Source organism: Falco punctatus, assembly GCF_963210335.1.
Source record: "Falco punctatus genome assembly, chromosome: 10".
In the NCBI taxonomy this organism is placed as follows: domain Eukaryota; kingdom Metazoa; phylum Chordata; class Aves; order Falconiformes; family Falconidae; genus Falco; species Falco punctatus.
In genome coordinates, this window is record NC_137590.1 from 34,301,463 (window position 1) to 34,329,458 (window position 27,996).

The 27,996-nt window shown below is 43.9% G+C and overlaps 1 protein-coding gene across 1 annotated transcript; it reads left to right on the forward strand.

Moving 5' to 3' along the window:
- Nucleotide 1: 1 nt before the first annotated feature.
- PHRF1 (PHD and ring finger domains 1) lies at nucleotides 2–27,996 on the forward strand. Its single transcript, XM_080405579.1, has 18 exons — nucleotides 2–191; nucleotides 5,853–5,973; nucleotides 6,298–6,417; nucleotides 7,973–8,199; nucleotides 9,161–9,244; nucleotides 10,224–10,342; nucleotides 11,274–11,374; nucleotides 11,913–12,088; nucleotides 14,631–14,760; nucleotides 15,122–15,255; nucleotides 16,092–16,279; nucleotides 17,085–17,204; nucleotides 19,197–19,351; nucleotides 20,194–22,980; nucleotides 23,688–23,764; nucleotides 24,386–24,646; nucleotides 25,737–25,865; nucleotides 27,059–27,996. Exons 2-18 carry the CDS (start codon nucleotides 5,877–5,879, stop codon nucleotides 27,221–27,223), a joined length of 5,070 nt encoding a protein of 1,689 aa, XP_080261705.1. The 5' UTR covers nucleotides 2–191; nucleotides 5,853–5,876; the 3' UTR covers nucleotides 27,224–27,996.

A 27,996-nucleotide genomic window follows, 5' to 3' on the forward strand; every position in this document is an offset into this window, starting at 1 on the left:
AAGGCGTTGCGCCGGCCCGGTGATGTGAGCCGTTGGGCCCCTTCCCGTGAGTGCGCCGGGACGAGGCGGCTGCCGGCGCCGGTCGCTGGGGCCGGCTTGGGCGGAGGGTGCCGGGAGCCGGGACCAGCCGAGCCCGGGAGGTTGCCGCCGGCCCGGAGTACCTCTGGAAGGAAGCTTCTCTGCCGCTCTCGGTATTGTTTATATTTATTTAACTTTATTCTTAGCAGTCTCCTTATTTACGATGGCTCACCTGCCGGCCGGCAGTCAGCAAGAAGGGCGGAGAGGCGGGGGCCTCAGCGCCGGGCCGCCTGGGGCAGCGCTCCGCGGGGCCTGGGGCGGGTGGGGGGCGGCCGGCGGCTCCGCGGCTGCTGCGGAGACGGTTTAGTCAATAAACCCCAAATGCTTGTGGCGCCCCCGGCCCCCTCCCCGCGGCGGTGCGGGCCTGGGGGCGCTTGGGGAAGCCGTTCCTGCCTCCTGCTGGGAGGCCGGTGGGGCTCCCGTCTGGAGAGCAGCGATGGGGCTTCAGGCTAACAGCTAGAAACGAGGCCTTCCTGCCAGCTTTTTTTTTTGTTTAGTTTGTAAAAACGTTAAAAACTTTGCCCTGAGGTGGCTGTGCTCACTGACAGGCTTTTAAACTGCGGCTGGTGGCCTGCATTCTGCGCCCCGTGTTCGGCACCAGTGGGGTGGGTGAGGTTTTTGAGTTTTTTGTAGTTTTAGTTACTGGTTTTCCAGCTGGTTGTGGCATGGATGCGTTGCTGAGGTGTTTGCTGTGTTATTTCCTTTCTTGAAGGTCAGTAGGTCTTGGTACCTTTTGTTATGGTGACGCGCATAAAAGTCATAAAAGTGCAGGAGGTGTTTGGGGTGGTTTTGTTTGGAATTTCCCCCTCCCCACTCCCCAGCCATGCCCATAAACAGCGAGGAAAGCTGAAGTTAAAAATGTGAAAGATGTGAAAATCTGATGCTGAAAGGGATCTTGCCAGTAAGGGTGGCTTTTCCTAAGAAAAGAAACCTGTTAAAGAGGAGGATGTGCAGCATGAGAGAGTTGGAGGTTCACAGCTGGAAACGGAGCCAGTGTCTTCAGGGAGTTGGAGGCTGGGAACTGCATAGAGCTTGGCTGCTGCTTTGAATGCAGAGGTACGAAACGCCCGGCTGCTCCTCTGGGTGGGATGCTGCACTTCAAAAGTGCCTTTGCAAAGCCCGTGCATTGCTTTGTCTGCATTTGCAAACTTCCTGAAGAGTGCACTGTCAGCTCCTGGGGAAGCTTTGGTGGACGGTTTTGGTCCTGGAATTTAGGGTGGCTAAATTTAGGGCAGGGCCAGGATGGGGGAAAAGATAAGCGCTTCCTCACCTACCCTGGGATTAAGTTTTGGTGCCTTATCTGTGAGGTCCTTAGACGCTTCCATTGTTTAAACTTTTGCATGGGCAGTTCTGATGCTGGTATTTAAGAGTTAATCTTTTTGTAACTTAAAGCAGGGGAAAGTTGGTTCTAAATTTAGATTTAGAAGACTTTTATAAACCTCCATATGTGTGCTAGATTGGCACCGTGCGGCTCTGGGCTGTAGGAGTCTCTCACTAATCTGAATAATTTGCTTGCCTAGTTCCTCTTATTTACCTTTGGAACGTCGTGATGGCAGACACCACACATCATATCCACATGATTTCCAAGTGGATACAACCATGATTTTTCAGCTCTTACTTTCTTTTCTTTCAATGTAGCATATGAAATTGGAAAGAAAGCTGAATGCTTTCTGATGTGTGATGCTGGTTTTCCAGAGGGAATGGAGTTGTTTGGTCAATTTGGAAAAAAACCCCACCAACAACAAACAAACACACACCACCCCCACCGCCCCAACAAAAAAACCCTAAAACCGAAAAAACAACAGACCAACAAATAACGCAGATGTGCCAACGAGAACTGAAAGCTCATGTGTTTGAATATTTAGTAGACTTAAATTTAGTTGTAAGTGCTCTGTGGAACATGACTGCTCAATAATTGCCCATGAAATTAGATCAGTATTCAAAACCACCCTGTGAGAAAATCCAGCTGACTTGTTTTCTTTGCCTGTGTATAATCCTGAATGTTACCCGAGCAGATTGAAGTAGGTGCCTTGTCTGGTAGCTCTTCTGTTTCTAAAAACTAGAAACTACTGTAGGAAACTGGTGATGGAGGAAATTGTTCTGGGACTGGGAGAATCCAGACTGGGAGAGTCGCTTGCTGTTGTAGGCAGCTCCGTCAGCTTCGTGTCAGACTGAGATGGAGTTTGAGTGTGTCTTGCAGACCGTGGCTCCTCTGGTAGTTAGAAACCTGCACTTGCCTTCTAGCTGGAACATACTCAGAGTACGTTAAAATACTGATTTGTGGTGATGCATAAGGATTTCAGTTCAAAAACCTAAATGCTTACTGAAGTGCTTGTTTGATGAACACTAGTTCTGGAGGAAACGCTTAATCTTCTCTGTAAAAGCAAACAGAAAATCCTATGAAGAAAGTATTTGTCATTCTTACTTGATTGTAGAGTTAAAGTGACTGAAGGCAGTTCGATGTAAAAATGTAATCTGTCTTAATAGCAAAGCCCAGGCTTACAATTTATACCGCAGCAGAAGGCGTGCAGTGCTCGGTGCAAACCGGACTTGGCCGTGGCGAGGTTGTACCTTTGTGAAGGGAACCTGGGGCTGGGGAGAAGTGCTGCTACATGTAAAGTGCTCAAACACCTGTCACACACTTGTTTTGGCAGTTTAATGCTGCATTAAAAGATGAGGTTCTTCTGAATAAGAGCTTGAAAATGGGGATGTTAAGCAAGGATGCAGTGGCTGGCTGCCTTTAGCAGACCTAGTGTGCAGCCTGTCATTCAGGTGCTGGATGTGCTGGGCACAGACTGCGAAGCAAGTGCTGGCCCTTCCCGGGAGTGGAGATGGGTTTGGCTGTACGCGGTGATGCCTCACCTTAGTGGTACTGGGTCCAAAGGCGCGGACAGGGATCTCCAGCCAGGTCACCCTGCCTCTGTTCGTGAGCTGCCAGCTGAGAACGCATCCTGAATAGTGTCTTCAGTGGGATGCAGGAGAGAGGGGACCAGTGGATGAGAGAGGGCTGTACGTGGAGTGCCGTACACCGAGTGAGCCAGCAGCGAGGGGTCGGGTACGGCGGCGGGGGCAGGTCCTTGGCACCCCCAGAACTGAAAGCAGCTGTAGTTGTCTCAGTCCCGTGGCCTTCAGGCATAACTGGTGATTTTTAGCAGTCTGCTTTCATGTTACAGAAGTGTGTAGTTAAGGTTTGCCTCGGAGGAATGACTACAATCTCCTTCTTAACCAGACTTCTGGGTTTACATGATAATAATAATAAAAATGCTTCCTATCTATTTTATATCTGCCAGTTCCAGCTTGGGGAGGGGGTTAGAAAAATTCTGATGTGGTGAGTGCTGGAATGAAATCTGGACTTTCCTTGAGTGTTTCACACAAACATGGGTGTGTTTGTGTTTCACAGTGGTAATGTATTTGTAATGTCTCCTGTAAGAAAAAAAAAGACACCCAAACTTGGAAATGTTGCTTATTGTTCTTAAACAAAAAAAGTAGAACAAGCTCCCATATTAGGTGTGCAGTTGATTTTGCTTTCCTCTTTTTTTTTTTTTTTTTTTTCCTGAAGAGCAGCTGCCCAGTTTGTCATTTGTAAAGTAAGATTTGTGATCTCAAATTCACTTCATCTTGCTTGCTGTCTCCTTGTCTATTCCCAGCTAGCCACAAAACAGACTTTTTTTTTTTTTTTTAACTTGACAGGATTTGAAGACTTGATTTTTTGCTGCAGTACCAGATATTCCTTAACTCCGAGTTTTGCCTCCGAGCAAAGTACAAGCTTGCATTTGCAGCATAAATATGTCAGTTTAGATTGTCAAGTCACAAGTGCTGATTTGTTTGCCTGCATGCTGAAAGGATATCTTTCCGTGGGGTAGCAGGGCGCAGATAACACGGGTAGTTGTTTTATTCCACAGCAGTGAAGAAACGGAGTGAAGTGTGTGTTGGTCAGAACTGTGGTTTGTGGGGAATCACTTTTAAAAATAAAAAGATCCTCTCCTCGCTGTGCTTATTGTTTGCTTTAAGGAGAACTAGGGAGCAGGGGAACGAAGGTCACTGCGCTGACAAAGTGGGGGCTTGTCCACTGTTTTGCCCCTGCGGTGGCTTTGGTTGGCCTCGGTCACCCTCAGCAGCCTGGCAGTGCCAGTGTTCCCCCAGCCTGCCGATGGAGGAGTGATACAGGCTCTGCAGAAAATCTAAATACACTGTGTAAATTCCTGCTACGTACATAATAAATACACCAGCCACTGCCCTGCTGCAGGACTGGTGCTGCCAGTCTCTGCCCTTTTACGCATCCTCGCCTTGAATTTTGCATTGCTGTGGCTAACTTAGCTTTTGCGAGGCTATTATATAATTGAGTTTCAGTTTGAATAATTCATACGTACGCACTGCTGAAACTTAAAAAATTCTTAGTGTTTCTTCCCTTTTTTTTTTTTTTTTTTTCTTCAGTTACATCATGGAGTGACTGGCTTTTGATGAGTCTGCGTGTTTTCGGCCAACATAAATTGTTTTGAAACACGCTGCTGTTTATAGCCACAAATTTAGCTACAAGTTTAAACCTTTATTTGGGAAATATTCTTGCCAACGTTAGGAGAAATCTTTACTGAGAACTTGGTTGTGTTGAAGCTTGATCTTTTTTATCTCTTTTTTTTTTTTTTTTTTTTTTTTTCCCCCTCTGAGCACCAAAGATTCCATTTGCAGTTTAGTCTGGTTTATCAAAGCCTACATTTTTAAGGCTCTTAAGTGCAGAGCTGTGCTACGTGGCTCAAAAAGGGAGTGTGCAAGTAAAGATATGGATCAAGAGCACTTGAATAAAACATCGTGGTTTGTTCCAAAAATTCTTTTAATATGCAAGGTATGTAATGTGGAGCAGGGGGAGTGGGAGAGGAGCACCCGATTGAAACTTCTTTGCCACATTTGTAGAAGAATCTTTTTTTATTATTATTTTTGAGTTATGATATCTCACTTTCTAAGTGTCAATTAATTATATTTTTCCATGAATTGCTTAGAGAAGCTTGCAGGGATCTGTTTTTCTTAATGCTTTGTAGCATTATGTATTAAAAGTTCTGGTTTCATTGTCACTATGAATTTGGATCGTGAGATACCTCTCAGTATCTGTCAGTTTTATTGCCAGTCTGTGCTAATGCACAGCAATTAATGTGATTGCATTAATATGCACTGAATCAAGTCTCCTCCTTTCTGAGGAATAATGGTTATGAGGTCTGAAACCTCTATTTCATGACAGAGCTATGAAAAGGCCTTTTTTTAAAAAGACCTTAAAAATGTAATCTTTCTTCTTGTTACTTTGCAATTGAGCAAGATGCAGTATTTTGATTTGAAACGCATATTGTCGGCTTGTTAGGCCTTGTCCAAAGGGCATCTGGGCCCTTTCAGTTTTGCATTTTATCGCTGGTCCACAGGATGGTGTTTTGGTGTTTGTGGGTTTTCTATTCCTATTTTCAGTGGGGAATTCTGGTTATACCTTTTTCTGTTGTTCAGGAGCCCAAGATAAAGCTGAATCTTTCACCTAAACTGAGTGTCACAAGCAGCTGGTTTCACCTAGCTCAGCAGGGATGTGAAATGTCATGTAATGGTAACTGCTTACCTGTAGCTGCCTCCGACTTGAAACTGGGAAAACTACTCAATGGTGTGAGGAGCCTTTGCTGGAGAGCCATGTCCCTTCTGCTGTTCACGGCTCTGCAGATGCGCTGGATGCTCTTTGCCAGGCTGATGCCTGCTCTGCTTGTCTAGGTGGTGCACTGCCTCACTGACGTCTTGCCTTCTTGCAGGGAGCGGATTTCCAATGTCCTGCCATGGATGATGATGATGACAGCCAGGATGAACTGATAAACAAGAATGCTTCCCTAACCAAGGGCAAAAGACATGGTCTCGTGCTTCTCAGCGATACAGGTAAACACAGCCTCTCTGCATGTGCACGTTTCTGATTCTAGGTTGGAGAACCTATTGGTTTAACCTCCAAAGAGAAGTAAATATATATTTGTGACCTTTTATTTCTTTTTCCCTGAGAAATTTTTTTTTTTTGCTTCCTAAATTCTTTGCATCAAACAGCTGATGTGCCTACCTTGAGTTTCGCAGAGCAGGCAGCTGTGATACCACTGAGGAAATCTAGGGTTTTGCTCCATGTAGAACATCCCGAGCAGGAGTTCTGGTGCATCCTTCACTGTTCTGCCTGTCTGTCTGCATCAAATAGTTATTTCCTTTCCCTTTTTCCAGAAAGCAGTGGTGGAAATAGTGATGATTCAGAAGATGATAACGGAAGTGAGGAAGAAGATGACACTGAGGAAGAGGGAGGTGAGGAGGTCAAGGAAGAAAGTGAAGATGAAGAATTAGAAGGTGGGTCTGTTAATGTGCGTTAAGAGGCATTTTTTTAATAGCTGGAGGAAGAGTGGAATGAAAGTTTTTCCTGCAGAAATTAACCATGAAGTGTAAATCCACAGATGCTGCTGTGTCAGGTTGATGCCCAGATCCTACAGTAATAAACAAACGAGTAATATTCCCCAGTTTCTAAATTTTTAAAGCATTTGTGTGTTTGAAGGCTGTCTACTAGCCAAAGGGGTATTGTTACAGTCAGTAGGAGTGAACTTTGCCCCAGCATGAGTAGAAAAAAGTCAAAACTGCAGCAATGGCTCATGCTGGTTTTTTTCACTTAGAAAAGCACACTGTTCGGTTTGCTTTGGCACAGGGCTCTAAAGTAAATGTTGTGATGGGGAGTTTTGGAAATAAATTATTATTGCTGTTAAGCCTAGGGAGAAGGGAAGAAGGCTCAGCTAATTTTCCTTTGAAAAAGGAATGTGGATGTTACTTGGATTTGTTAATTTTACTGAAAACATGCTGTGTAGGTCCATGTACTGCTGAAACTGCTGCACTGAAATTATTATTTGGATAGACAAAAATAGAGGGGGTTTTATTACATCAGAGCTTGTTGGGAAGGCAAGAGCAGTTTTCCAAGTTACTAGTTAGACTGATTTGAACACAGACTAAAGAATTTACACCAGGTGCCAAAAAGCTTTACTAATCCATCATTTAGAGTATTCTTTGCTATGTCCAGACAGGAGACTGCCATAGAAAAGATAAAAGACAAGGGGCCCCGTTTTCATTATTAGAAAAGTGTCAGCAAAATAACAACAGCTGCCACCCCCCCCTCCCCCCAACCCAACAAACAAAAAACCCCAAACAAATAAAAAAAATTCAAAAAGTGAGAATGTTTTTTAGGTAACATTTCACTGCTTCTTGAAAGTGTTAACTTAATTCACAGGTTTCAGGGAAGGGCTCACACGTATCTCTGTATTTTGTACTAAAAATAAAGTCACCTTTCAACAATGTGGTCTGAGCATTTAAAATTAATTTTACCCAAACCCAAGTTTCTTCAAGTAATCTGCAGCTAGACACCCAGACCTCTTGACTCTCAAAATCATGATTTACTGGTGAAATTTTTAATCTGCTCTTTTGCAGGTGAGCGTATTGCTGCTTCTTGTCCTCTGAAGTGTCTATTTAAAAAAAATAAAGTTGGATACACGATAACTTTATTATAACTTTATTTTTTAACTTCGGTGTTCAGTGGTAGCCTGACACATCCTACTCTTTTGTTGTTTTGATAATCTGTTGTTTTTCTGCTGTCTGTCCTTTTAATCTCTTGCAAGACTAGTGACGTTATCAGGCTTTATTTTTTGCCAGAGTAATCCATTGCTTTTTAGTGAAGGGATTTAGGAAAAAAGAAAACAGCAGAAATTATCGCCTCGAACTGGGGAGGCTGTACTTCGCCCTTGCAGCCCCGTAAAATGTTACTTGGAATTTTCTGTGAACTGGTACCCCATCCTGCCCGCCCCCTCTGCCCTTGCTGCTGAAGCCCTGCAGCACACGAGTTGTTTTTCATCTCTTGCTTTTTAAGGTTGTGAAGACCATGATGTAGAAGAGGATGAAGAAATTGGGGCCGCTGTGGGGAAAATGACCACTTCTCTGAAATTCAAGTCACTTATAAACGGACTGAGCTCTTCCTCTGATGAGGAAGGTGAAAGCTGTCCCATTTGCCTCAACACGTTTCGAGGTCAGATTGTGGGGACTCCTGAGAACTGTTCCCATTACTTCTGCTTGGACTGCATCGTGGAGTGGTCTAAGGTGAGCTGGTTTGTCCCTGATGGCCTGTGGCCTTCTGGTGAGCTCTGCTCTCTTCCCTCTTATCGCGCTGTCCTGCTGTAATGAGAACAAAACACTGTAATATTATATTTGCTTTCTTAAGCTTTTTAACCACGGACTTGTGTTACTGCTGTATTTGGCAGGATTCGTGTTTGTGAAATGTGGATCTGTTTTGCTTGTAGCCAACCTGATCTGTTCTGTTTTCTGAAAGTTGTAGTGTCACAAGCAAGTGTGTTTCTAGGCATCTAAAATTCTTTTTCTCAAGACACCAGTAATACTGGTTTTCTCTCTGTGTGGGGGTATATTTCTCTGTATATCTATCTCTTGTTGAATTCTGTGTTGTGGCCATTAGCTGAGGGTCTGTTGCAGCAGTGAACATTTAAACACGGAAAAGTTTACTGACTACTAAAATCAGCAGTTTTCTCTGAATTCAGTTTTGAATCAGAGTTCCTTGCCACCTAACTGTGTAGTTCCCATAATCATAATCCAGGGTGAGAATTGCAACAAAACTTACTGTGCGTGCAGCAGTACCAGTGGCAATCAAATAAATAATTTTTTTAAAAAATCACTCTTACTGAATATATTTGTAAGCCATTTCCAGTTGCTCATTTGTCCAAAAGAAAGTAAATGCCCTAAAACATGATCACTGTTTCAAGGCAGTGTTTGGAAGAACTTTGATATTGCTTTGGCAATTGAATTATAATTAAATGACTTCAGCGTAATAAATGCTTTTCTAAAGATGCAGTTTTTCTCTGATGCAGTAGGTTGTTTGTAAACCAGGTAAGTCGGCACTTAAATATATAAAGCACTTAAAATATAAAGACCTATAGCTGTTAGAATGACTACCACATTAATTTAATGCTTACTGCATTAATGGTTGTTAAAATTGAATCAAGAGATGTGCTTATTAACTGTATGGGGAATTTTTTTTTTTTCTTTCTAGAATGCAAACTCCTGTCCAGTGGATCGAATCCTCTTTACGGCCATTAACATTTGGACACGTTATGGTGGTCGCATCATGGAACAGGTAAATGTTTTACTGTAGCAAACAACAAGGCCAGTGGCCACGAAATAGCTATTCAGAGGTTTACACTTCCAGCACGTTTATCTGATATTTGGGATCTGGATGAATTATTTCTTTCCTATTTTGCGATTGCCTTTTAAGGAACCGTTAGAATTTCTTTTCCTCCATAACCACGTTTCCTGCAGTATTGTGTGTGGATTGAAGCGTGGCATCGTTTCTGATAGCAAAAAGGGTGTTTTTTATAGCTGCCTCTTTTGCATAATGGACATTTGACTCTAAGCTGTTCTGCATTGATAAGCCTGTCACCATGGGGAAAGTGTCCTGCGTACTGCAAGTGCTGTTGTGAATGGGAATAATCCAGGTTATACATCGTATCTTTATGTCTTGCTACCAGCTGTACTGTGCAGGGGTTGGGTTTTTAAGGGGAGAGGGAGACAAGGCAATAGTAGAGGTCTTAAAGGCACAGGCTGAGTGTGCTAGTGCTCTCACAAAAGAGTATTGAAGAGCTGTCATTGCTCTTTACTAATATCAGAAACACGTTGGTTTTCAGGGGACATTTAGGAGCTTGATGCTCTGCTTTCGTAAACTAATGGTTTATTATTGTGTTTGTATTTTAACGGGAGTGTGAATTAACATTTAAATCATACGCTTGGGGGGGGAAAACTTGAAGCTTGCTCTCTTGTCTTGTTTTTGAGTGAGTTGTTTGACTACTTTTGATCTTATTTGGGAATTTTGATTTTGCGTGTTCTTACAATGCAGTTTTCTATAGTTGTTGGTGTCTGACAGTAGACAAGTTCAGTAGATGTTTTCAAGCATTTCATCATGTCCTAGATGTGTTGAATGAACTAAACAAAGGTTCTGGTATGTATCAGCCATTTTGGTTCATTCATTTTTAGATTTTGTTGCAGGTATTGTTAACGTGACAATAGATTTTAAAAAGTCCCACGTTCTGCATAAAATGTGAATCCCTCTTTTTATTTAGATTATTATTCAGACAAAAACTCAGGGTAGCAATGAAGAGGATGATCCAACCTTCTGTGAGGTGTGTGGCAGAAGTGACCGCGAGGATCGCCTGCTGCTGTGTGATGGCTGTGATGCAGGGTAAGAAAAGCTGAAAGGAACGTAGCACCTGCTAATTTCTGTGCTACTAACACATGTCAAATAGAATTTAACAAATGACAGGACCCAAGTCGGGTAATGTTGAAAGATTTCTCTGGGTAACTTCTCTGTGAGTGGTTGGCAAGACTTTCAGTCTAGCTGCTCAGCCTGTTGGGTGGAGATCATTTCGAAAAGCCTACCTAAGGGAGCATCATTTTCTCTTTCCCTTTAAGATTTGATAAGGACCAGCATCCTTATCCCTTTGAGATTCGATAAGAACCAGCGTGGTTCTCAGTCGGATGGGTTTGGAAGTCAGCAGTGGTCCTGCATGCAGCTCTATGAAGCCAGGGACTGGCCGGTGCTCTCCCAGCCTAGCGTGTGCAGTTAGGCAGAAATGCTTACCACCGCTTCCCTTAATCATGACGTGGGACACAACGCGTGTTTATTCAACGTAACAAGGCATTGCAGCTGACTTGCATCTAGTCCTGCAAAATAATATCACTGGTACTTAGGAACACTTTAATACTGTGTTGGTTTGCAAGAAACTGATGTTGTTCCTGAGTGCCTGTCTCCCCAGCCACCTCAGTGCTTCTCTTTCTCTTTACCGCCATCAGTTTTGGCTCTGCACATTTCTTGCAGCTTGGGTTCAAATGGCAAGCAGTACACCACACAGCGAGGGGAAATCACACACTTTTCTGAGTGTTTTTTTGAGCCGAAAGTGATCAAAACACCATCTAGAATTGAAGATCCTTATATAACTATTAGGTGGCATTGTTTCTCTGGAGATTGGTAGAAGCATCTCCTTCTACCATAGTTTCAAACTTAAGAAAATGTGTCTGCCTTATGTAGCTTGTGGATGGAGGTAAAAGGCTCTCTTTCCTTGGTAAAGCAGCACATTGTCTTGACTTTGATTTTATTGGGTTGTTTTTTTAAGGTATCACATGGAATGCCTTAATCCACCTCTGAGTGAAGTCCCTGTAGATGAATGGTTCTGTCCAGCCTGTGCCCCTCCTGTGGATGTCAGTGCTGCTGCAGGTAAGGGTTTCATGGTATCCAGTCAAAGTAAATATTTTTCTCCTGACTTAGGTGATGTGGAGCATATGCTGTTTTGAAGAAACGTTTAACCCCTGGTTTTATGTTTTAAATAATTGTTTTGATAGGCATTCTCTCTTGAATTTAAAAAGCTGAACTCTTGACTGATAAGAGGATCTTGTTTATTAAGATTTTCATCTGCAGTTACAACCTGTGGAGCTACTGCTTACAAGTGTTCTTTAGCCTTCCTGCAGCAAGCCCAGCACCTTAGTGCAGCTGCATTGTATTATGCTGGAAAGAATTTCTTAGTATCCTGACCTCAGATTGCTAAGGTAGCAGCAATTTCTGTTACCTAGAAAATTGTCTTTGTGTAACAGTCTGAAGTGGTGGTGTCTGCACTCATTTCCCTTTGAGAGGATGATGCCTGCCTTTGGAGGTGATTGCTTTAAGAAAAGGAAGACTGATTTTATATGTTGTCCAAAATTCTTGAAATGCTTTCACCTGTAGAAAGACAAGTGACCTGGGCATCTTTTCTTTCAAGATACAGATCATGTCAGCGAGGAAGAAGAGGTTGCTGCCCCTGTGGCTGACGATACTCCCACCACCAGTAGGCTACGCCCTCAAGTCCGAACCAGAGTTATAGCCAGAACTCGGCAGAGCGAACGAGTTAGGGAAACGGTGAACAGAAACCGGATAACAACAGCGCAGCAAATTCAGGTATGGAGGAGTATTGGCTGATGAGCCTCTGGAAGAACCTTGTGGCAGAGCTGAAGTAAGTCCATGTACCCCTGTTGTCCTCCACAAGTAGCTCAGCTGTCTGTGTTGACTGTATGTAGCACAATGGTTGGTAGCTGTGGAGTTCTTTTAAATTGAGATGTAGAACACGTGCAGCGCTCAACTTGCACATAACCAAAATTCTATTTTGAAATCTGCAGAAGCTTTATCTCTTAGTCCACGTTTTCATCATCTCAGGTGTGAGGAAAATTGTATTTTTATTCTCAGTGGCTGTTAGTGCACAGTTTGCGCACCACTTCTGGTTTTTTAGCATGCTTTTCTGCAGAGACAGGGCATGCTTATTTGACATTTGTATATTTGCTTGTTTGTTCTTCTACCCCTTTCCGCATAGCAGTAGAACCTGTTGGCCACTGTCAGCCAAACTGAAGAGAAAAATTAGTATCTTTAATGTTTCTGTATTTGTGAAAATCAACCTCTTATTGAAGAAAAAAACCTCCAGATGATAGTGTCCTTAGAGATATGGCAGTGTGAGTTCAACCACATCAACAGGTACCGGAGAATCCATGAAGGAAAGTATCCCAGATACCCAAGGCCCCTCAAGTCCTTTGCTCATTGAACTGCTGACTGCAGATGACTGCAGCTGAGATGTTTCTAGATGTTTCTGTTGGTTAGAATGTGATCCTTCAGGTAACAATAAGTTGCAAACTGAGAACTTCCAAACTTGGGGAATGTCCTGCCTGCTTTAGCCAAAGTGGTCTACCCATTACTTGCATAAATATAAAAAGCTTTAAACTGCACAGGAGCCTATGGTGACCTAGTGTGGCAGCAGAGCCTATAAATAACTGCCATTCGACTACTGATATGTTAATTGGCTCTTCGTTAATGCTGCTGTTCAATGTGCTAGAAATGTGTGAAATTCTGCAACTTTGGAGAGGAAGAGGAGGATCTGACTTGACGTAAGGAGAATTGTTTTTCCCTTGGGGATGGTCAACCATGGGACTAAGTTGCTTGGACAGTTTTTGAAATCTCTTATCTATGGCTTTTAGTGCCGGTCTGCTGTTGTCCTCAAAGCATAGAGAGGTGCTGATTTCAGATCCTTGGAAAGCTTTAGTATTTGGGGAGGCAGTTTGTTTTGTATCTCATCTGTTGTTCTCCAAGTGCCTAAACTAATGGTGGTTAGCTAGACACGCTATTTTAGGTCCTTCTAGAAAAGTCAATATGTTTTGGCTAATGTTCAGGGCCTTCCTTACGCCATCGTGTTCTCCTCCAAATCAGAGAACCTTATGTAGTATTTCTTAGCACCCATGACACTTAAAACAATGGCATTCTAATAAAATAGCTCGGTAAAATAGATTGGAGCATTCATTAGTGACGCTAACAGAGAAGCCTAGCAAAAATAATTCTGTAATAAGATGAATTCAAGCATATATTTCTGTTGGCATATTCTGTTCTCAAATATTTTGCAGTTTGAAGCTTCTTTGTGACTGCAAGATACTCTAAAGCCATTCTCCTCTACTGTATGTGCCACACATACATTTCATAAATGTGCAAGAATCCAATGCATGTGCTCTGTTAGGAAGTAAACACAGTGAATAATGTAACATCAGAGGGATCTTTGCATCTGCTATGCTTAAATGAAACTCTATCAATTCTTGCTGCATTGTGGTTGCTTGAAGAAAGGAGAGGGGGCAGGGAAGGTGTCCCTCCCCATGGCAGGGTGGGTGGACTATAGATGAGCTTTAAAGGTCCCTTCCAACCAAACCATTCTGTGACATTTTAGGAATATGGTTGGTGTAGGCATGGCCAACTTAACATAGCTGTTGAGAGAAACCTGCTCAACATCTTCCCAACCAAAGGAAGGAACAAACCCGTGCTGTGTTTGCCCAGCAAGGAGGCTTTGAGTTCGCATTCTGAGGCTGGTCATTCAGAATCCAGATGCATCGAATGTGTTTGTTTAAATGTGGTTGACCCTTGAGTACAGAGAAGAGGAATTTGAACCTTGCAGGAGCAGTCCCTGCTTATAGCAACAAAGTGATGCTCTGGAGGGGGACTCACACGTGCCATTCCAGTGAGTTCCCTGAGGTGTGTGTTTGAAAAGCTGCCTCTGGACATGTTTCACAGCATTAGGTAAATCTGACCTAAAGAATGAGGAGTTTAAAACCAGGGGACCTGTACTTTGTTGGCTTTTCAGTCTTTGCTCATGGCACTTTGCTGCATGATGAGCCAGAGGTCAGTTAGGTGGATTTGGGAAAGTTCTTGGACGAACTTTTTCGTTGAGGGAATGCCAGTCTCGGGGATTGCTCTCATTTAAGGAGTTAGAATTAGGCTGAAGAGTGAGGTCGTGTTCTCCTTAATATGATAGTCAATAGGTGAGAGAGGTGACACAAGTGCTTAACTGGCAGGTTGGTGACATGAGTGCTTCTCATTTGAATTGTAAATGAATTTTTTATCAAGTGCTTTTATAGCTAACTTGTTGCTGACCTTTTAGATACCTGTATCATTTAACTTCTAATTTCCCACACAGCACGTGCCAGGGAACCACACGCCCTCTCTTCTGGATGAAACAATCGAGGCAGTTGTAGCAGGCATAAACACAGCCGTCTACCAGCGTCCTCTTGCACCGAGGGCTCCTACTAGGCAGAAAAGAAAAACAGGTAAGGGCATCAGACACCTTCTGTGGTTCCCATCTGCAAGAATAAAAGCTTTGAGAAGATAAGCCTGAATCATACGAAATACTAGATTGGCTGCATGCTGCCACAGCTGTGCAGCTGCAGAAGTATACCACATGCATTTTCTTCTTTCCCCATACTGTCTTTACCCAGAAGAGTCTTGGAGGTTGCTTCTAAATACATCCTAGTGATTTCACTTTTTCGGCTCTGCCGTTTCATACTGTTGCAGCACGCTGTAGATTTTCTTGAGGTGCTTTGTGTGCCATGGGGGAACAAAAAGGGGAATACAGGGTAAAATGCAGTGCCAGCACTTAGCCAGATACTTGGTTGTCTTTTATCCCATCAGGCAGGAAGAAGAAAGCCGGACGCAAAAGAAGAACTTGGGCAAAATCTGCTGGGAAGAGGAGTTCAGAGAGACAGCTGAAAAGACACAAGGGTTCGATAAAGAAGAGAAGAGGGAAAAAGAGACTAAGATCACATGTGAGTTGCTGCCATTTTTTCAGCCATCTGTAAAAGCACTATAGCTTGGGATTTGGTGGAAAAAATACTGTCTCTTGATAGCAGCCTTTTAATACTGAATGGTAGCAGATGACCTTTTTTTCTGGTGGGTGTATGTGTAGGATGCATCCAGTGTACTCCACAAAGATGCTGTACACAGAAACAAATTGCAACCTCCAGGCAGGTCTGCTAGGTTTGCTGACAAATCTGGTTACTTTAGCTGCAGGGGTCACACTGTAAAGTACCTTGTGCAGGCTTTGTGTTCTGCCCTGCCATTCAGCTGTCGTGTTTTCTTGGTACTGATGCAAGCTCAGTTAAAATTGCCACCACCTATGCTTTTTAATAGGCTACGGATGTTTGTGTCTGTTGTTGCAAACGCAGTTGATGCGCTGTAAGGGCGCTCAGAATCCCTTCCCACGGTGGGTAGTGTTCTCACATGAGCTGTACTGAATACTCTGCACCAGCTTGACTTTTGTCCCCAGCTACCTCAGCCAGTTCACATCCTACAGCCAGAACTAATCCCTCCAGCCTTTAATAAGGAATTGACAGTTTTGAATGATGACATTAAAGATTTTTAGAAATTTATCTGGTCACTTAAATGTGATACGTGCAATCTGTGTACGAAGTGACTTATAGGCCATAGTTAGAAGGTTAATAGGTACTTTGAAACAAATATTGACCATAAACACACACCACTTCTGCTACTGACAGTAGTAATCTGGTGACTGTACTTAAACTAAGTGAAGGATTTGGGGCTTTAAACCCAGGATGCATACCTGCCCTAGCATACAAATAACCCAATCTCTTTATCTCTGCAGGTGAAAAATGAGGTTTCTGCTCGCTTACGTATTGCAAGAGCTCTTGGTCTTAGAAAACCTGAGCATGGGGGCTTGCTTCCTTATGTGTACAAACCAGCAGAGCCCTCGCTTGGTCTGATGAGAGCAGATATTGGTGCAGCTTCTCTGTCTGTGTTTGGAGTTCCACATGAGTTGGAGCCTTATGAAAGGTAAGATCTCTCCGGGTTATGATCAGGGATCTGATCATTTCACAAGCGTTGCGTTTTTTGTACATGTGCCTTTTTGCAGAGCGTAGAGCGCATCTGAAGTCAGCTTTGGGTACACAGCTCATAGTAACACGTTGGCCTGCTCTTTTATTTCCTTGGCTGAGTTGCTGAGCTCATAAAGAATTGGCCTTCTTTAAAGAGGTCTGCTGAAATAATAAGCCTTGTGCAAGCCTGTAATTAAGAGCTTTGGGGTTATTCAGAGGCTAGAATCTGAAGGAGTTGGATCCTGATCAGTCATTTTCTATTGATCTAATTTTAAGTGAAGGTAGCTAGTGTATTTGGTATACAACAAACAGTGACTTCACATGGAATTAAATGGACCTGTGGAATCTTCCGTGTTTCTCCTTTTCCCATCTTCACTTTTCGAGACACTTTAAATTCAGGAGGAATCTTACTATGCCATAGTTTGTGTCACTCTTAAGCTTTGGGTGTCGGGGAGGGGGCATCTGAAATTATTGTTGGTGAAATTTGATTTTTTTTACAGAGTAAGTCTTTTTGATCCTTTCATAAAGGGAAATTATCCATTTAATATTTTAAAAATAAAAACTTACATGTGAATCTCTACTGGCTGAGTTATGCTGTTCTGTTTATGTAGCCACAGAAAATAAGTAAACTGCACAAATCTTTTGTTTAACATATTATAATAAAACAAATGATGCTTTCTAACTGTACCTGTCCTGGTATATTATCTACCTTGTCTATTTGACATGAAAAACTTCCAAGGTTTGTGTGTGTGTTTTACCCACAGTAACGAGGACGTTCCAGCAAATGCAGATTCACCAGTGAGTGCCAAAAGAAGAGTTCTCTCCCAGTCAGCACTGAGGTCTCACCGTCCTGTAGCTAGACCTATTTCTGTGGGACTTCCCAGGTAAAAATCAATCAAGTTATTTTCTTTCTTAATTGTCTAATGACAGTAACATAAGAGCAAACTGAGTGATCCATCCTGGTTTAACTCTTTTCTTACCCTGAATATTTTGAAAGACTGTGTGTATGCATGCCTGCACATGTGTAGATAAATAACTGCAGCATTTTATGCAATAGTTGTTTTTTTAAGTCAAAGGACAGGCACTTAATCTTTCATAACAGCTCTGACTATTGCATTGATAATTCACATTGGTATTTCCACCTTAATCTGGCTCTTCTTGCTGTCTGTTTTGGGATTGTTTAGTAACCCCATTAGTATGTTTTAAATTCCAGTCTCATTAACCTTTAAAAACCCACTTGCTTTTTTGGGAAGGCCAGGGAATCTAATTGCACATCCAGAGGAGACGAGGGATGCACCCACCTCACCCAGTTCCTCTGCCGTTTGTTGGAGCTCAGAAAGTGGAGAGGAAACTCTTGGTTTGATCCTGCAGTTTAACAGTTGCTTTGCAGCCTGACAGATGTCTCTGTGTGTGCAGACCCTGTGCCCCTGTGCCTGCCAGGGCCAAGGGGCATTGCTGGGTGCCTCCCGTTGGCAGTCACTGGGTTTTCAGGGCTGGGGCCTAGGATGCAGTGCAGAGGGGTAGGACACAGGGAGCAAGAGCATGATGAGAAGAAAATGGATGGGGAAAATGACTGAGGGTAGGTACCAACCGAAAACTGCAAGGCTGAGGGGGCTGAAGACTAGGAGAAATGGACGGAGCTCAGCTTGAGTGGTTAAAATGTGCGAGAGGTTTACCTGGCTGTCCTCTAATGCATCTGACTTGTGGCAAAGGTTGGTTTCTCAGGATTAAGATAGTCTCTAATAACTTGGAGTATTTCTCTACCTTTCTCATCTCAGTCCTAAAGGAAGCCTTTCAGGAAGCTTTCCATGTCCTCAGAGTTACGTGAGCAGCACGTTGTTTAGAAGGTAGAACTGTTTAGCTGAAATTAAGCTTTTCTAAAGGCTTCGTTTGCCTGGACTGCAGGTCCTTCCCTGCTCTGGCCTTGGGCAGCCAATTCTTTTAAGATTTTCCGTTTTGTTGTTCTGTTGTTACAGGGGTTTGGTATATATCATCTTTGGAAAGCTTGCTTTGCTGTCATACGGAAATGAAATGTAGCTCCCTCAAAGAGCTGGGTCTCTTGGTCCTTTTTGAAGTTGTTGGTTTGTTGTTTGGTTTTGGGTTTGGGTTTTTTTAAAGCCCAAACAAAGCAAACCCCCAAATGCCACCAGCAGAAAAGCAAAGAAAGGAAACTTCAAAGCCACACCCCAACACCAGAAACACTCAGACCTTTTCAGTCTATATTTCAAGATCGAGGAATGTACAGTTAAATCATTTTCATATGAATGAGTAATGCACAAAGGGGAGTGTTTGTGTTGTCCTCTGTGTGTGCTGCTGTTTTTCAGTGTAATTCCTCCTGTGCCATACTCTTGGCTACCCTACCAGTTGGCACCTGACTGGTGTTCTGACTGGTGCTGAACAGTGGTTCAAGCTGCACCAATTTTTTTATATAGCAGTATAGGCCTGAGGAATACATTTGTGATCATGATTTGGTGGGGGGAAAGAGGCAGCTGGGCTGGACGTATCTCTGAAGTGCTGAACAATGGTTTGCGCTTCAAAAATGCACCTTAAATGCAGTAGAAAGTTAATCTTGATACACAACTCAGTGAACACCACTCTTAAATAAGATTAAAAGCATTTGCTTACCAAAGGTCTTTGGTATGGTTACATGCTTTCCTATCCTCCGATGTTGCTGTGGAAAGTCAGTAAAAGCTTCACCTCCTGTTTGTCAGAGGGAGATGGGGGCTGAATGACTCTAGTGAAGCCAAAACTACAAGTGAACTTCCCTGGCTGACCTCTGTTTATGCCCTTGATTTTGGTTTCTTTTTAATGTAATGTGTGTGTATAGAACAAGTGCTGTAAGAGTAAAGGAAATATAACCCCTCTGAAACATGCAGAAGCAGTGTACCTGCCTTGAGTCCTGATCAAGAAGAAGAAGGTGCCCCTGTGCCTGATCTGTTGGGAAGTATCCTGTCTGGACAGAGCTTTCTCATGATGAGTGGTTCGGATGTGGTCATCAACAGAGACGGTTCACTGACAGCAAAGAAGATAGGTAAGGGTCTGGCACTTCACAGCGCAATTAACTTCTTTGTTTCACCCACGCCTGCCCTGGTCCTGCAGGCTGCGTAGCTTCAAATGTAGGGATACCCTCACTGAGCGTTCGAATGTGTAAGGCAGATTCGGTTTAGCTGCCAGCAGTAACCTATCTAATAGGATTCCTGCGTATGCTCTGAACTAGTGTTACTTGTGTCTGTTCCAGTTGCAGAGCTGAGATGTTACTGGAGGATTTGGGGTTTAATAGGTGGGGTTTTTCTTTCAAAAGTACTTCACTGTAGTTTCATAGGACTGGATAGAGCAGAGATATCTTAGTACCCGATTCTGTCATTTGTCATGCCTCGCTGCCATGCCTGTGCACTGTGCTTCCGTTTGAGGAGCAGCGATGAGGACCTTGGCAAGAAGCTCCTTTGCAGAAGTCAAGCTCTAGAATACGTGTTAGCACCTACAGCTGTGTCTTCCCTTGGCATGGTGTTATTTGGAAAGAATCTCTTCAAATTGAAACGTAGAGCTTTATTCTTAAAACAAGTACCTATAACATCCTCTGTTATAGTAATTTTTATCAATTAGCGACTGCAGGATAATAAACACAGATCTGGTGATATCTACAGAACAGAATAATTTATTTCCTTAACATTAGTGTTTACCTTAAAGGTGCAGTTGTCTGGCATTAGACCTTGAGCATCTGACCGAAAGAACTATTGGGCTGCCTTATTACTGTGTGGTATGCCTGCAAACCAAGGTGGAACTTAAAATAATTAGCTCAGTACTTCTTTTAATGATGGGGAGACACGACCAGATACGTACTGAAAAACTTTATTGTTTGCTTGTATGCCACAGCTCCACTTCATAGGAAATCAGCGAATGACTCAAGAGCGAATGATGGTTCGGGACATAACACCCAACCGAGTACGGCGCACTCAGGGACCACAGCAAGCAGCCCCGTTGCTGGACCTTCATTTTCCTCAGGGCTGAGTACTCGCCCCAGACCCTCCTCCTCAAGCTCGTTTCCATTACCTTCACCCTCACTGAGCAGGACTGAGCCTGCAGCAGACCCTGCACGGAGTACATCAGAAAAGGCAACTGTAAAGTCAGAATATTCGATGACACCCAGGTCTGTTCAGACTCAGAACATAGCTACTCTGAGCAGGCATGGCTACAAGTCAGATGAAATGCCCAGATTTAATGGAAACTCTAAAAATGTTGCACGCACTGACTCATTGTCAAAGCCCCTGAGCTGTTACTTGAATTCTGGCTCAAAAGCTTTAACCGTGAGGCAGCCATTAAAACCACCTACCAAGAGAATTGACATCTTTGAGCTTCCCAGGATACCAAAGATTAAAAAGGAAACCAGCAGCAAGCAGGTGGAGCCCGAACCCTCAGGAAGCCAAAGCTGTGACATCCCCAGCTCCTGTATAACCCAGCTGACTGGCAAAGAGAGCGCTAATCAGCCGGGGAAGGGTAGCAAGGTGGAAAGTCAGAAGTCAAATGCCAAGGAATCTCAGCAACAAATGCATACAAGTGGGCTGTCTTTTTCTACTGATACAGGCACGTGTGGCAGTTCGTCGCTGCTGGGCACTTTGAGGAGCAAAGGCCCAAGCTCTTTTGAGAGTTTTAAAATCAATATTCCTGGAAATGCAGGGCATCCCAGCAGACTGTCTAACCCAGGATTTTGTAACACCTTCCGCCCTGTGGATGACAAAGTGCAACAGAAAGAGACTCCTTCAACTCTTTTCTCAGTTAAGAAAAAGCAGGTCAAAAGTGAGATCTATGATCCCTTTGAGCCAACAGGATCGGACTCGAGTTCAGCAAGCAGCAGTCCTGAAAGGCTTGGCTTGGGGATCCCACTAACTAATATTACCAGGACTATTTCCATTGAAAATCCAAAAGTTCAAACATTTCAAACTGTTCGTCGTTTCACCCCTTACGTGGTAGGAAATGTATTTGGATCTGGAGCAGATGCTGATGTACCATCCAGTAACACAGTGTCTCACGGTGATGTCACGGTAGAAAGCAGGATTGTAGAACAGATCTCTGACACAGAGGAACGAGACAATATGGATGAGGAAGACTCGCTAAGCAGTCCTTGCACTTCGTCTGCCATTAAGCCAGTTTCTAATGCAAAGTGTCTAAAGGAGGAAAGCAGAGGGAGCCCTGATGTGTTCTTTAATGCCGAAGAACTGGTTAGACCTAATATTAATGTGAAACTAGAACCAGATAGTCCCTCAAAGGATGATGGGCAGCAGAAAATCCAAAAGGTAGAAAAAAGAAAGAAGCGATCACGTTCCAGATCCTGTTCAAACTCCAGCTCCCGAAGCAGGAAGAAGATGAAAAGGAAGAAGGCATTTGTCAAAGAGAGTAAGAGACCCCGATCAGAGTCTAGGGATAGAGCACACTCAAGGGACCGAAGCTCCCGATCTACCTCTTGGTCAGGTGGAGAAGAGCGTGGCAAAAGAAGCACATCCAAACCCAAGATCAGGAGAACTTCTACTGACCGTTCCAGCAGTCACGAACGATCTAAAAAAAAGAAAATGAAGGATAAAACCAAGGATAAAAAGGCAAAAACTTCTTGGTCTAGGGAGAGAAGGAAATCTAGGTCACGTTCAGGTAGTCCTGGAAGTACTTCTGAGTTTTATGAAAACAGGAAAAAGAAAAGACGGTCTCGATCAAGGTCAAGACGGAGGGATCGTTCCCGATCAAATAGCATTGAAAGAACTAAAAGGCGGAAACACAGGAGAGAGAAAAGCTATGAGAGGTATGATAAAGATAGTAGCTTGAGGTCAAGGGACAGAAAGAGATCGAGATCCAGGTCTCGGGAGAGGAGGAGGTGGAGGTCTCGGTCTGCATCTCGTTCTCGGGAGCACAAAAGCAGCAAATCAAAGGAAAAAACACCACGATCGAGGTCCCGTTCCAAAGAAAGAAAACACAGATCGAAAGAGAGCTCCCTTCCTCCTCCACCAGAAAAGGATCAAAAGCCTCCAGCTGAAACTACATCCACGCTTGTGGAGCAACCTCATTCCTTCAAACAAGAGCCAAAGGAGGAGCTGGTACTGGAAGAGCTTTCCATAACCATCCAACCAAATGTCAAACTGGAGGAAATGAAGGCTGAGAGCCCGGTTCAGCTGAGCGAGGCCCAAGAAGCTATAAAGGTGGAGCCCAGCTGTCGGGAGGTGACCAGTGAAACTGCGTTCCCTCTGCCAGAGGCCACAAACGCGTGTGTTCCAGTTGGCAATGTGGATCCTTTTGCTGAGACAGAATTCACCAGCAGTAGTGAGCCAGCAGTGCTTGGTAGCTGTAGCAATACAAACCTTGAGATTACAGTGAAAATAGAAAATACCACGTTGTGTTCATCTCTGATGGAAGCACCCCTGGAGAAGCAAGTTACCACGCACGCTCCAGCTGAGGCTGCACCAGTTCAAAGCTTGTCCAAAAGCAAAGTAACAGATTGTGTGAGGGAGGTTAAAGATGAGTGCCTTGTGTCAAACGAGAAAACCAGTGATTTCGGTAGTACTGAACTGGAAGTAGTACCTCAGGGTCCTGTGCTGAAATCGAAAGCACCAGTGAAAAGAGTTACCTGGAACCTTCAAGAGGAAGAAAGTGGCACCTTGTCTGCTGAAAAAGCTTCAAGTAAGTATCTGTTCTTGGAAAACAGTACTTGAAGCACAGGCTGTGTGGGGTTTGGTGCCTGGCTAAACCTGGTGGTAGCGTAACACTTCTGTCATCTGAGCTGGCGCAATCCCCTGGTTTCCAGTCCCGAGAGCCGGCGTTCTACGCTTGTTGACATCCTGAGGTGAGCTGTGTTAATGAATCCGAGAGGACACGCTGTCAGCGCAGCTCAGCTCGCCAGCGGCGGCTTGTTTGGCCGTGAAGCGCAGATTGCAACCCACTCTCTGAGCTGGCAGCCCGCGTTCCACCCTTTCTGCGGCTGACTGGAGTGGGGGTTTTGCCATCAGAATTTATAAAGGTTTCTCGGGGCCAAGGAGCATGACAAATCTCCGGAGCTTGCTACTGGGAGCTCCGCTAAGCCAAAGCTGCTACAAACAGTTTGGCTTGGGACCCTGTGCTATGCGTGTTGACAGAGTTGCTTGTGTTGTTCTCCTTGGTTACTCCTGTGGAAACCCAGGAAGAAGCAATTGCTCAAGGGGATGCCAAGTCCTCTATTATCAGAAGCTTTAAAGTGTTGATGATTGCTGAACAAAATCCAGTTCTAGCTAGCATTGTTGTTAGATCCTTTTTATTTTAATGGTTTAAAAATATAATTGGCTTTGAATTTTTGACCCATTAGGTTTATTTTATTCTTAAATGTTTTCTTTTCCTTCTCTTGGGGACCCTAGGGATGCCGTTTTACAGACTTCAGCGAGTAAAAGAAGGGGCCTGGAAAGCTGAGGACTTGAACCAAACGTTAAATCAGGTGCAGTTAAATGAGCCTCCTCCAACCAATTATATGATTCCTGAGCCTATGTTTCCTGATCTAGATTCCTCTCAGGTTGGTTCCTATTCCAGCACCCTAGTGTCATGGAAGGCATCCCACCTCATCTGTGCCCTCGTTGTGCAACACCCTCCTCTCGTGGCAGAGCTCGCCTTCCGCTGCGTGCGGTACATTTCATACAGCCCATACACCTCAGCAATCCTCTGTAATCATTTAATCTCTCAGGTGCTCCTTCCAGTTGAAGAGGCGCATCTCCTTTTAGCTCTGCTGTATGCACGCAGCTTCTGTTTTCAGCAGTAACTTGGGGAAAGACGGTGCTGGTTGAGAAGCTCTGAGCTTCTCCCTGGCTGGGATCAGGCTGTAAAAATGGGCCTGGTGGCACTGGTCCGTGCCATCAGGCTGTGCTGTCCACCAGTTAAAAGGTGAGCGGGGCTGGTGCTAGCTAGATGCGCAGAGACCTAGCTGAGGGCTGGGACGTTAGCCTCCCTGATTTAAACTAGTAATTGCTTGCCTGTTTGAGTGGGTAAGAGGTGCTCTGAAAATCCTGGTCTGACGCTCTCTCCTGTAAGCACAGGCATTTACAAAATGGTATGTGTTTCACAGGTGTACTGTCAAAACATACTTTTGACACCACCTCTGCCCTCAAGCCTGCCCCCCTATGCCCCAGTCAGCCAGCCCACGGTTCAGTTCATCATGCAGGGTAGTCTTCCAGCGCTTGGCTGCATGGCAGGACAGAGCCTGATCCCGGAGCTGGGCAGCCTGGCTACTGCATCTGAACCAGGAATCCAAGCTGCTTCTGTTGGAAACGCGGAAGAAAAGAGCAAAGCACCCAAACCTGCAGTGGACAAAACGAAAAACGAGGAAGTGAGTGAATGCTATCAAGTAGCAAATGCATAACATCAATGAGCTGTTTATTTGAACTTGTGAAGTTTGGGTGTATCCGACTTGCTGTCTACTGTATTTTCCCAGCCTGGCTGTGGCGGTTGGTTTTGGTGGCTGACTGTGCTAGCCCAGGAGCAGCAGGCAGTCCTTCCTTCGAATTCTTTTGGGATTTTCTCCCATTTGATGGTTCCACTTTCTGCAGCTTCATTGCAATAGGGCAGAGAGGGATTAAAGCATCTAAAAGACGTTCTGAAACTTTCTTGCATGAATGTCTGGAATAGACTTTCCAGAAGCCAGAATGTCCAAATCTCTCTATAAATGCCTGGTTTTCTCCTTTCCCCTCCAGCTTTGAAATTAGCGTCTATTCCCATAGCAGTCCTGTAGAGAGGCTGAACATGCAGAGGGAGTAAAATAGTTTTGAGATTTTGCAGCGATCATCCCTTGCTGCTGAGTTTTGGGGTTGCTGTAAAGACCATTTGCTCTAAGCATCGTGGATGTTAACACAAGAACAAAAACTTCTTAGTTAATTATTTCTCTTTCTACCACAAAACAAAACGCTAAGATACCTTTCCCACTAAACCTCCATTTATATGAGCAGCAGTTTTCATGAACTTATCGTGATAGAATGTGCTCCGATGTCATCTGTAATCCTTAATTTATATGCAAGTTTGCAGTTTTCAGAACGCCTTCAGAGCTACCTGAAGCTTTGTATTCACAGCTACGACTTGGCTGCTTTTAGATCCTTTTGATGGATGGATGTTTATTTCAGAGCTGTTGGAAGGGAAGAAGGAGACCAGAATTAATGGGTGTAACGCCGTAGTCACTTGCTTAAAACATATTCTCTAAGACATAGAATAAATGTTACATAAAATAAGGGTTCCTCCTAGGGCGAGCTGGTATTTGTTTCGAGACTGCCATTTACAGTAAAGGAAATCCCTGTGACGTTGGCTCTTACTCGGGTCGTTGAAACTGTGAAATGAGTATTTTCATTGTTAGGACATTGCTAAGAAAAATAGATTCGGAAACCATTCCCAAGGTAGCAGAAGTTAATGAACTTCTCTTTGCTGGGCAGTACATGAAGAAGCTGCACATGCAGGAAAGGGCTGTGGAAGAAGTGAAACTTGCTATTAAACCCTTTTACCAGAAGAGAGAGATTACAAAGGAGGAGTACAAGAACATCCTTCGAAAAGCAGTGCAAAAGGTAAGGTGAAATGGAGAGGAGGGGCTGTGTCGGTTAAATAAGCGGCAGCTTTGGACTGCGCTCGCCAGCTTCAGCAATTCCCTGCTGTAACTGAGGAGCAGATCTCGGGTACTCTGCAGTCTTGTGGTGCAGCAGTAGTTGCTTCGAGCAGGACGGAGCGGTGCCATCGATGAGAGCTGTCAGACTGTTCCTTTCAGGAGATGGTGTTTTCAGTGGTCCAGAACATTGCAAAGTTCAGCTCAGACAGCTTAAAATGTACCGCGGGACGTGCCTTGGGTGAGAATGGTCAGCTCTATCTCATTAAGAACTTCGGTCAGAATTGTCAAGCTGTTTCTGATAAAGTGAGAAAATACTTTGTGTGTTAATTCCTTCAGCATCAGTGGTGGCCCTGAACTTTGGAAGAGGGCCTTGCAATTTGGCTGATGTTGACTTTTGCCTCAAATCTTAGCGCTGACCAGATCGTGGCTAAAAAAGACCTGATGAGTGGGTAAACGTTGTCTTGTGAGAGCAAGTAATGCTCTTGTGGTCAAGGCAGTTAAGTGATACCCCGGGGGACTGTATTCTCTCCCTGCTCTGCGTTCCGGCTATCATTGAGAAATTCCATCGTAAATCAAAATTCCTGAGATAAGAGGTGCAATTCCATATCTTCTACGTGACCCACGTGAACCTCAGGTGGGGTTTGTAGGAGAGCTGGTCAGCGCCAATTGCAGCTGAAGTCACTGTGAACTGTCCTCTGAATGCTGATAAAATTCTTGGTAGGGTCCACCCTCTTTCCCCTTTTATCTCAAAAATTTATCCCTTAAATTTGCAAGATTCTTTTAATCTGAGCATCGCTTTCTCAAAATCATCAGAAAAATGGGTGATCAACGCTTCTTGGTTACCCTGTGTTGTGCAAAATTGGCTGGATAGAAAAGCCTGTAGTAAAACCGAGTAATTCTGCTTTCAGAGGTGCTTCTGCAGTCAGTTGGTGCTCTAGTAGATAAGCCCTGGGCCGTTTCTGGAATGCTTGAAGTACAATAATACTCCCGTCCTTGTTGAGTTTTCTGCTTTACGTACCCTGCTGCAGGACTCGAGGGGCTATACAGGAACCCGTTCCCCTGGGAAGTTCAGGGCTTCTCTGTCGTTTGTTCGTTGCCTGCCGGAACGGCTGCAATACTGTTAACGGAGCGAATGGCTCTTCTTTTTCCTTGTAGATCTGTCACAGCAAAAGCGGAGAGATCAACCCTATGAAGGTAGCTAACCTGGTGAAGGCGTATGTGGAAAAATACAAACATATGAGGAAACATAAGAAATCTGATGGTGAAGAGACATGCGAAGTGGAAAACAGAGCAAGCCACAGCCGGCATGACTTGGATTGAACTGTGAAACTGGAGCGGAGAGAAGCACGGTTATATCGGACTTACCTACCTGCGGAAACAGTGCCCATTGTTTCCATACAGGAATGAACTTCTTGGGGTTTTGTTTGTTTGTTTCATTTTTGTTTTGTTTTTTATTATTATTACCTGCGGACGCAGAACTAAATAACAATCAAATGCCTCAGACCAGCAGAGTAATTCAAGGGAAAAACACGGAAGAGATGGAATGTTTGGGACTCCCGGATTGCTGCGGTTTTCAGGGCTACTTTTGATAGGCCTGTGCACTTGTCTTGCTAAAAGTTTGCAACTGGACACCACTTTTCATATACAGTATATTGAGAGTTGTATACCGTTTCCCTTGTGTTTATTTATCAAAATATGGGTTGTCTTTAGAAACTTCTGATTTAATACTTGAAATGTTGAAATTTTTAGTCCATGTGATGGTGAGCGAAGCTTTACTCGCTCTGTGACTTTGGGGATTGCAGAAATGACTTTATAAACTGACTTCAGGAACACTGCTCAAGTCGTGGTGTTTATTTACGTTCTGTTGGCAGTATCTTGTTAGAGAAAAGTTTCGTTTTGGGGTGGAGACTGTGTTGCACTTCTGTAAATAATGCACTGATGGCTGGTTTTGTGTCTGCCTTTCAGGAAAAAAACGAAACAAGAAGCAAGCATTGTGAATTTTCAGTAACAAGCTGAAGGGATAAGGTTGAACTGATGTACAAAGCAGAAATGTGACAGAATTTATAAAGTTATTTTGAATGGTTTTAGTCCTA